Genomic DNA, 10,435 nt, shown 5'->3' with positions numbered 1-10,435 from the left:
AGTGCCCATATTGGTGGAACTCCGCTTTTACCTCAGACTGGCGTGGTGCGAGTCCCCAATAGGCAGGTAAATGTCCCCAATAGGCAGCATGGTCTCCAATAGGCAGGTAAGTGTCCCCAATAGGCAGATAAGTGTCCCCAATAGGCAGCATGGTCCCCAATAGGCAGGTAAGTGTCCCCAATAGGCAGCATGGTCCCCAATAGACAGCATGGTCCCCAATAGGCAGGTAAGTGTCCCCAATAGGCAGCATGGTCCCCAATAGACAGCATGGTCCCCAATAGGCAGGTAAGTGTCCCCAATAGGCAGCATGGTCCCCAATAGGCAGGTAAATGTGCCCAATAGGCAGCATAGAACCCCAATAAGCAGGTAAGTGTCCCCAATAGACAGCATGATCCCCAATAGGCAGCATGGTCCCAATAGGCAGGTAAATGTGCCCAATAGGCAGCATAGAACCCCAATAAGCAGGTAAGTGTCCCCTATAGGCAGCATAGGTCCCCAATAGGCAGGTAAGTGTCCTCAATAGACAGCATGGTCCTCAATAGGCAGGTAAGTGTCCCCAATAGGCAGCATGGTCCCCAATAGGCAGGTAAGTGTACCCAATAGGCATGATAGACTGGACCCGATGTTAAAACTAAATACCAGTACTCAGCTATGTCCCCCGCTGCTCTGAAGAGGCGCCTGCTCGACTCAGCCCTCCTCTGGCACAGGCGGTGTGACGTCATCAGGCCTCGTGATGACAATCACGTCGTCTGTGATGCATACAGAGGGCCGCAAGTCTTCCGGAGTGGCAGCGCATCGATGGCCTTTCCTCGCCGCCTTGTCGTTCCGTCCGCCAGCATTGAACTGTAGTAAAGTTTAATGACGGCCGTGCACAGGGGCGGCCGCAGAAGTTAACTACCGGTGTAGCAGAGGTAGGAGGTACAGCTGCTCGGGGCTCCTTGAGACCACGGGCCCCGAAGCAGCTGCTATGTCTGCTACCCTGGTAGTTCCACCCCTGGTCGAGAGACAGAGAGAAGGAGGGGAGTCGGAGAGAGCGGCGCACGTTCCACACATGTGCACGGCGTGCCCGGGACAAGTCGGCTTCTAAGCAGGACAGGCAGCGGCGGTAAAAACACCCGGCAGGCCTGATAAATGACCTCGGCAGGCCGTAGTTTGAGGACCTCTCCTTTAGAGGGTCCTTCTTGTTGTGTCTCCCATTACAGCTCAGCCCTAATCACAATGGTGCCAAGCTGCAATACCAGACACAGCCGCTGGATAACGGGTGGCGCTGTTTCTGTAACGCAAGCTGCTTTTTTTTCTCATTTTGTTAGTTTGGAGGACACAAGAACCAGTAACAGCAGTCAGATCCCATCGCAGAAGTCACTTTATTGGTGCTCTATAGGCCCCCCGGTCAGGACTTTGCTTTGGGCTAGGTGTCTTGTTTTGTGTAAAAGATCAATGTCATATTGTTTTCTTCTTCTTTATAACTTATAAACATGATTTACATCCACGCTCCTAAAGATGGAGGTAGTGGCGGGATTTGCCCCCTCCCCCCGCCCTTTATACCTCCCCTCCGACAGCAGCACAGTGATTAAGGACACAGAGCTCAGGTCCGGCCCCAGGACAGGCCCCCCCGGACACCCAACCACCTGCGAAACAATACCATTCCATAATAAGCGGCAGCAGAAAGAAATACAGGCGGGGCGGGGCGCAGACAACATTCAGCACTCAGAAGACCCCCCTCCCTCCAAGCAGTCACACGTCAAAATCCCCATGAGGGGGATAAAAAATAAAAATTATTCCTGGGGGGAGGTAACTCCCTGGAGATCCATAAAGACGGACAGAGGGGGGACGGAGAGGACAACGGGGCGGCTTCCTCTCCATTCCGGGTACCCACATTAAATATTCACAGACGGCTCCTTCACCGCCCTCCTCTGCCCCAAATGGTAAAAGAAATTTTGTAAAAAAAAACAAAAAAAATGTGCCAGGCAGGAGGAGTCTGGGGAAGCGGTAGGGAGGGTGGAGACAGTCAGAAAGCAGGAGGGAGGGGCCACATGTCTGGCTGCGGAGGGGAGACCACAATCTGAGCAGGAGAAGCCGCTGTTAACCGATGGTGAGACCAAAGCCGCACTGGAATTTGTTCTTCTTGTGGTTGAGGAAGGCGCCCATGGCGAGCGTGAGGGGCAGCGGCGGGAGCTTCTTCTCTAAAGTGGCGCCGACGATCCAGTTACTGTCCACCGAACCTGGAATGGGGGGGAAAAAACGGAAGCATATTACAGGCCAAAGCGGACCTGGCGTACAGTGCAACGGCCGAGATCAGAGCTATGCACCGTCCGGGCCATTTAAAGGGGTTGTCCAGACGCCGGATATTGACGACTTATCCTTGCGATAGGTCACTAGTATGAGATCGGTGGGGGTCCGACGTCCATCACCTATCAGCTCTGGCAACTCGCCGAATGGAGCCGCGCCAATGAGTTTACATCAACCCGGAGCCAATAACAGATCGGTGGTTGTGGGATCTGATACTGAGGACCTACTCTGGAGGAAAGGACATCAATATCTGGCGACCCCTTTAACATCTTACGTGCCATGGTCTACAGAGTAAAAAAAAAAAAGTAATAAAACTGTATAAATTTGGTATCGCTGTGATCACGCCGACATAGAGAACGACATTAACACTTTATTTGTCCATCACGGTGAACGGTGACCATTTTAATTTTTACATTATTCCCTTATTAAAATACTTTTTCTGTTTTTAAGACATTCTAAGTAACCCAAAATGATTCTACTGACTGGACACAACTCACCCTGCAAAAAAACAAAAAAAAAACAAACAAAAAAAAAAAAAACAAGCACTCATACAGCTACTCCAGCAAGAAAAAGAAAACTATATACACGTGCATACAGTACAGAGCAAAAGTTTGGACACACCTTCTCATTTAAAGATTTTTCTGTATTTTCCTATGAAAATTGTACATTCACACTGAAGGCATCAAAACTATGAATTAACACATGTGGAATTATATACTTAACAAAAAAAGTGTGAAAAAACTGAAATTATGTCTTATATTCTAGGTTCTTCAAAGTAGCCACCTTTTGCTTTGATGACTGCTTTGCACACTCTTGGCATTCTCTTGATGAGCTTCACTATATACGTGTGTGTGTGTGTGTGTGTGTGTGTGTGTGTGTGTGTGTGTGTGTGTGTGTGTGTGTATATATATATGCATGTGTGTGTGTGTGTGTGTGTGTGTGTGTGTGTGTGTGTGTGTGTGTGTGTGTGTGTGTGTGTATATATGTGTGTGTGTGTGTGTGTGTGTGTGTGTGTGTGTGTGTGTGTGTGTGTGTGTGTGTGTGTGTGTGTGTGTGTGTGTGTGTGTGTGTGTGTGTGTGTGTGTGTGTGTGTGTCGGAGTGGCAACATTTCGGATGCCATATCCTTTTTCAAGCCTTGAAGCCTTCAAGGATATTACATCCGAAACGTTGCCACGCCGTATATATATATATATATATATATATATATATAATAAAAAAGCCATAAGTGGTCCCTTCTGCAGGGGTTAATAGGTGTAAAATGTTGTATGGCTCTGGAAGTTGTTCCTTTTTTAATATAGGGTGTAATCAAACTCTTCACAGGCTATATATAAGTAGAAAAAGGTATGTTGAAAATGCAAAAACCAAAATGAAAAAATAAATGTAAAGTAAAAAAAAAATCCCTGCCGATAAGCTATCTGACCTCCGCACACTGCTGTCGTGAGCAGTGATCTCCGGATCCTCTCGTTCATTTTGTCCTTTTTACAGACAAAAAAAAAAAAAAAAAAAAGAGCTGACATTTTTGATATAATGCTGCACTGATGACGGGGGGGGGGAGGAGAAATCCACAGCCGCTAATGCAAAACAGACACACCGCCCCCTGGTGGTGATACGGAAGAACTGCTCCTACCTTTAAAAAGCAGGTTGGCTTTGGGGAGGTCCAGCTGGTAACCGAAAGAGACGCTGGTGTCCTGCATCCGGGTGCTGGCTTCAAACTCCACTCCTACTTGAAGCTGAAACCAAAGGATACGACACATAAGAGGGGAGGTTGGAGATACCATGACCTGACCCATTCCTCGGGGGTTTTAATAGGACGTCCGTTCAAAGGATGAAGAGATGGCATCGTGTACCTGATCATTGGCTTTATGGTAATACGTTGCATGTGCCCCGGCCTGTCCCAGCGTGAGCGTCGCCGTCCAATTAGGAGCTGTAAAGAATAAAAATGGTTCTAGAAGACTAGTGTATAGAAAAGGAGTGATTATTAGCAGCATTCTGTACAGAGAGTTCTGCAGGGGCGGGTACAGCACAAAGAGAGGAGCAGCGTCAGCCAATAGTAGAAAAGCAGGAAGTGATGTCAGAGATGGGAGTGTGGATTCGGCAAGTTCTCACTGACAACCAGCAGTGGTTTGTGTTACAAAAGATCTATGGTGCACAAAGGGCCCTGGAAGCCTGTGGGACAAGAGCAAAAGGGGTTTACCTGTAATTATGAAGGAAGGCTAATGAAAAAAATGGATTTTCAGAAAAAAAAAAAAAAAAAAAGCCAACACCTCACTTAACATTTAACTAGGTGCTCCCTGCTAATTTTTGCCGACTTCCTGTAGAGATGGGTTCATTTTTTTTTTTTTCTATTTAATCCATTCTCTGTTGTCAGACTTTTTTTTAAAAGAAATTATGGAAAACCGCTTTAATATCCCTGGTATATAATGGGACTAGAGGTGAGCGAGCCGCCTCCATTTTGGGCAGAATTTCTTGCGTTGGTCGGTAGCTTCAATCTGAGCCAATACAATTGAGGGTATGTTCAGAGTTTTATGAAAATTTTGGCTAAAAGACGCCCTTTTTTTTTTCTTAAAAGGAGGATATCAAAAGTTTCTGTTCCAAACATAAAGGCCATGTTCACACGATCCTTTTTTTCATGCGGAATTGCCGCGATTTTCCCGCTGCGGGTCCGCAGCTGTTTTCCATGCAGGGTACATTACATTGTACCCTATGGAAAACAGGAACTGCTGTGCCCACAATGCGGAAAATAAAAAAAAAAAACGCGCTGAATAGCTGCGGGAAAAAAGAAGTACCATGTCACTTCTTTTTTCGGAGCCGCAGCGGTTCTGCACCCATTGACCTCCATTGTGAGGTCAAACCCGCAGTAAAACCCGCAGATATTTTTTTCACTGCGGTTTGTGGTGCCGAACCGCTGCAGCAGGAAGTGCGGGTAAGCGGGCAGAAGTGCGTGGGTGGAGTGTGGCTGCCCCCCCCGTGCTCCGATCCCGCCCCCCCGTGCTCCAATCCCACCGCCCCGTGCTCCGATGCCCCCCCCCAGTGCTCCGATGCCCCCCCCGCGCCCTAATCTCCCCCCCTTATACTTACCCGGCGTCCCGGTGTCCGTCCGGCCGTCTTCTCCCTGGGCGCAGCCATCTTGCAAAATGGCGGGCGCATGCGCAGTGCGCCCGCCGAATCTGCCGGCCGGCAGATTCGTTCCAAAGTGCATTTTGATCACTGAGATATAACCTATCTCAGTGATCAAAATAAAAAAAAATAGTAAATGACACCCCCCCCTTTGTCACCCCCATAGGTAGGGACAATAAAAAAAATTAAGAATTTTTTTTTTTTTCCACTAAGGTTAGAATAGGGTTAGGGGAAGGGTTAGGGGTAGGGTTAGGGTTATGGTTAGGGGTACGGTTAGGGGTAGGGTTAGGGTATTTTCAGCCATTTTAACTGCATAGAAAACTGCATAAAAAAAAGGATCAAAAAAAGGATCAAAAAAAGGATCAAAAAAGGACAAAAAAAAGGACCTGCTTTTTCTGCCAAGAGCTGCAGTTTTTTAAAAAACAGTCCTGAAAAAAAAAGGATGGAAATCAGGAACGTGTGAACATACCCAAAAACTCAGTGTAAACATATCCTTATAGTCTGAGTAAAATCTGCCACTAAAAGACATTTATTACGCAGGGAGGACTCTATATAGACTCAAAAGCATTATTAAAACAAAAATGGAGGGAAATGGGTCGAGGCGCGGGGGAGAGAGCCCAAAACGCCCCGGGGCGCGGGGAAGAGAGCCCAAAACGGGGCGCGGGGGAGAGAGAGCCCAAAACGGGGCGCGGGGGAGAGAGAGCCCAAAACGGGGCGCGGGGGAGAGAGAGCCCAAAACGGGGCGCGGGGGAGAGAGAGCCCAAAACGGGGCGCGGGGGAGAGAGAGCCCAAAACGGGGCGCGGGGGAGAGAGAGCCCAAAACGGGGCGCGGGGGAGAGAGAGCCCAAAACGGGGCGCGGGGGAGAGAGAGCCCAAAACGGGGCGCGGGGGAGAGAGCCCAAAACGGGGCGCGGGGGAGAGAGCCCAAAACGGGGCGCGGGGGAGAGAGCCCAAAACGGGGCGCGGGGGAGAGAGCCCAAAACGGGGCGCGGGGGAGAGAGCCCAAAACGGGGCGCGGGGGAGAGAGCCCAAAACGGGGCGCGGGGGAGAGAGCCCAAAACGGGGCGCGGGGGAGAGAGCCCAAAACGGGGCGCGGGGGAGAGAGCCCAAAACGGGGCGCGGGGGAGAGAGCCCAAAACGGGGCGCGGGGGAGAGAGCCCAAAACGGGGCGCGGGGGAGAGAGCCCAAAACGGGGCGCGGGGGAGAGAGCCCAAAACGGGGCGCGGGGGAGAGAGCCCAAAACGGGGCGCGGGGGAGAGAGCCCAAACGGGGCGCGGGGGAGAGAGGGCGGGGAAAAGAGGGCAAAAAAGAGGGCCTTCCTTCCCTTGTGTTACCTGTATATCTTCCCGCTAGAGACATGACTGTTCCTTCCTCCCCAGGACGCCTGTGGTAAACAAGTTCACCTCCCAGTGCCAGACTAGGAGTAATGCTCTGGAGATAGTGAGCAACTACTATACCTAAAAGAAAAAAAAATTGAGAAGATGGGGTAAGAGAATGGTACGTAACAGCCCTAATAAATAACTGATGTCGACGTGCACCGTAACTGTGGATGGGTAACACTTCTGCTTTATAGCAAAACTTCACTAAGGAAATTTAGTTTTTTAGCTACAAAAATCATTATTAATTTAATAAAATGCCACTGTCCACTGCCACCACTAGAGGGAGCTCCCTGCGCACAGTGCATACATTGGTGTACAGCAAGCTCTTGAGCGCCACCTTGTGGCAGATGCAGGTAGACATCTCCTTGGCTCTGTTAAGGGGTTGAAACTGCACAAAAACGTAGGAAATTGACCAATACCAAATTTTTCCCCTAAAAATGAATGCGGGTGATATTTAGAGATACACTTTATATAGGGAAGGAATAGAGGACGTGTATACAAGATAATGATTAAAAAAAATAAGGTCAAGCTCACCGGATCCTACCAATACGTCTGGGTTTCCTAGGGTGACCGCAGCGGTGAAGTCTACTCCTCGGTATTCTGTGTCTATCTGCCAGTTCACAAACTTGGACTGCTGACTCTAGAGGGCAAGACGGAGGACGGAGGAGAAATAAATAAATACAAAAACTGTACTTATGTTCATTATTATAATGGCGGCTCACTGGGACAGTCTGGGACTTAAGGGAACTGGGATATGATCGCAGTAGGAGACCCCCCACAGGGATGTGCATACAGTATGAGACCCCTGAATTAATGTGCTTACAGTAAAGGTACCGTTACACTAAACGACTTACCAACGATCACGACCAGCGATACGACCTAGCTGTGATCGTTGGTAAGTCGTTGTGTGGTCGCTGGGGAGGTGTCACACAGACAGCTCTCTCCAGCGACCAACGATCAGGGGAAAAACTTCGGCATCGTTGAAACGGTCTTCAACAATGCCGAAGTCCCCGGGTAACCAGGGTAAACATCGGGTTACTAAGTGCAGGGCCGTGCTTAGTAACCCGATACTTACCCTGGTTACCATTGTAAAAGTAAAAAAAAAAAACACTACATACTCACATTCCGATGTCTGTCACGTCCCCCGCCGTCAACTTCCCGCACTGACTGTGTCAGCGCCGGCTGTAACAGCGGTGACGTCACCGCTGTGCTTTACAGCCGGCGATGACACAGTGCAGGGAAGCTGACGGCGGTGACGTGACAGACATCGGAATGTGAGTATGTAGTGTTTTTTTTTTTTTTTTTTTTACTTTTACAATAGTAACCAGGGTAAATATCGGGTTACTAAGCGCGGCCCTGCACTTAGTAACCCGATGTTTACCCGGGTTACAAGTGAACACATCGCTGGATCAGCGTCACACACGCCGATCCAGCGATGACAGCGGGTGATCAGTGACCAAAAAAAGGTCCTGATCATTCCCCAACGACCAACGATCTCCCAGCAGGGGCCTGATCGTTGGTCGCGGTCACACATAACGAGATCGTTAGCGGGATCGTTGCTACATCACAAAAAGCGTGACATTGCAACGATATCGCTAGCGATCCGTGACGTTGCAGCGTCCTGGCTAGCGATATCGTTCAGTGTGACAGGCAGCAGCGATCAGGCCCCTGCTGCGACATCGCTGGTTGGAGCAGAAAGTCCAGAACTTTATTTCGTCGCTGGATCTCCCGCAGACATCGCTGAATCGGCGTGTGTGACGCCGATTCAGCGATGTCTTCACTGGTAACCAGGGTAAACATCGGGTTACTAAGCGCAGGGCCCCGCTTAGTAACCCGATGTTTACCCTGGTTACCAGCGTAAATGTAAAAAAAAAAAAAAAAAAAACACTACATACTTACATTCCGCTGTCTGTCCCCCCTGCGCTCTGCTTCTCTGCACTGGCTGTGAGCGCCGGCCGGAAAGCAGAGCGGTGACGTCACCGCTGTGCTCTGCTTTACGGCTGGCCGGCGCCGACAGTGCAGGAAAGCACAGCGCAGGGGGACAGACAGCGGAATGTAAGTATGTAGTGTTTTTTTTTTTTTACGTTTACGCTGGTAACCAGGGTAAACATCGGGTTACTAAGCGCGGCCCTGCGCTTAGTAACCCGATGTTTACCCTGGTTACCCAGGGACTTCTCATAGTTGGTCGCTGGAGAGCTGTCTGTGTGACAGCTCTCCAGCGACCACACAGCGACGCTGCAGCGATCGGGATCGTTGTCTAGATCGCTGCAGCGTCGCTAAATGTGACGGTACCTTTAGAGAACCCCATAGGAAAGTGCTTACAGTAGGAGACCACCATAATAATGTGCGTACAGTAGGAGACCCATGCAGTGATGTGCTTACAGTAGGAGACCCCCACAGGAATGTGCTTATAGGAGACCCCCATAATGATGTGCATACAGTAGGAGACCCCTGCAGTGATGTGCTTACAGTAGGAGACCCCCATAATGATGTGCATACAGTAGGAGACCCCTGCAGTGATGTGCTTACAGTAGGAGACCCCCATAATGATGTGCTTACAGCAGGAGACCCCCCACAGGAATGTGCTTATAGTAGGAGACCCTCAATGATGTGCTTACAGCAAGAGACCCCCATAATGATGTGCTTACAGCAGTAGACCCCCACAGGGATGTGTGTACAGTAGGAGAACCCCCACAGGGATGTGCCTACAGTAAGAGACCCCCATAATGATGTGCTTACAGCAGTAGACCCCCACAGGGATGTGTGTACAGTAGGAGAACCCCCACAGGGATGTGCCTACAGTAGGAGACCCCCATAATGATGTGCTTACAGCAGTAGACCCCCACAGGGATGTGTGTACAGTAGGAGAACACCCACAGGGATGTGCCTACAGTAGGAGACCCCCATAATGATGTGCTTACAGCAGTAGACCCACACAGGGATGTGTGTACAGTAGGAGCCCCCCTCACAGGGATGTGTACAGTACAGTGGGAGACCCCCATAGTGATGTGCTTACAGTAGGAGCCCCCTTTATATCATTCTCTTGCAGTTGTTTTACACCATATTTAGCAGGTACCCCTTTGTGTGAGCAGGGTACATTACCGCGGGGGGCTCATCTCTCACCTGTAGTGCCACCTTTGATCTTATGTGCTGAGATAACTGATGGATTATTTGTGCGTTCAGGCTGCCATTGTTATCCACGTCGCCCACTAATACTGGGAACGCCTGGAGACGGGGAAAAGAAACAATGAGAGGAATCTTCTAATATTCACCCTAGCGACATTTCCATTATTAGTGAAAAAAAAAAAAAAAATTTATTTACATTGTATTCAGCCTTTTCCACACAACCGGATCAAAAGGCGACAATGAAGCCAAAACTGCTGGATCACAAGAGGACGATCGAATGTTCGATCCAACCCGGGTCCTTACAAGTTTAAAGGGCTTTCACCATGAAGGATATAGATCACCTAACCGCAGTGATCCCTGACACAATCATCAGGCACAGAACGCAGGGTCTTATTTCAGAGGGAATAAGACCCCGCAGGATGACCGCAGATTGCAGACCACCACAACACGTCCCAGCTCACCTCTGTCGGGCTCAGCTGCTTTGTTCCCACGTATGTGGCTCCAAAATGGTAATTTGAGTCTC

The 10,435-nt window shown here is 49.5% G+C and overlaps 1 protein-coding gene across 2 annotated transcripts in view; it reads right to left on the bottom strand.

The window, feature by feature from the left end:
• Window positions 1-1,340: 1,340 nt before the first annotated feature.
• The window catches only part of TOMM40 (translocase of outer mitochondrial membrane 40), a 22,604-nt gene continuing 13,509 nt past the window's right edge, over window positions 1,341-10,435 (bottom strand). For both annotated transcript variants that reach the window (XM_069742921.1, XM_069742920.1), the window contains exons 4-10: window positions 10,374-10,435; window positions 9,910-10,011; window positions 7,321-7,426; window positions 6,742-6,864; window positions 4,138-4,214; window positions 3,918-4,020; window positions 1,341-2,222 (exon numbers count right to left, since the gene is read on the bottom strand). The exon at window positions 10,374-10,435 is cut by the window's right edge and continues 31 nt beyond it. In XM_069742921.1, coding sequence (XP_069599022.1) covers window positions 2,083-2,222; window positions 3,918-4,020; window positions 4,138-4,214; window positions 6,742-6,864; window positions 7,321-7,426; window positions 9,910-10,011; window positions 10,374-10,435 — 713 coding nt within the window. In that variant the 3' untranslated portion in view covers window positions 1,341-2,082. The remainder of the gene's footprint in view (window positions 2,223-3,917; window positions 4,021-4,137; window positions 4,215-6,741; window positions 6,865-7,320; window positions 7,427-9,909; window positions 10,012-10,373) is intronic.

The sequence above is a fragment of the Ranitomeya imitator genome, chromosome 10, assembly GCF_032444005.1.
Source record: "Ranitomeya imitator isolate aRanImi1 chromosome 10, aRanImi1.pri, whole genome shotgun sequence".
Classification (NCBI taxonomy): domain Eukaryota; kingdom Metazoa; phylum Chordata; class Amphibia; order Anura; family Dendrobatidae; genus Ranitomeya; species Ranitomeya imitator.
Note: the sequence above shows the minus strand (reverse complement) of the source record. Positions and strands in the feature narration are given on the sequence as shown.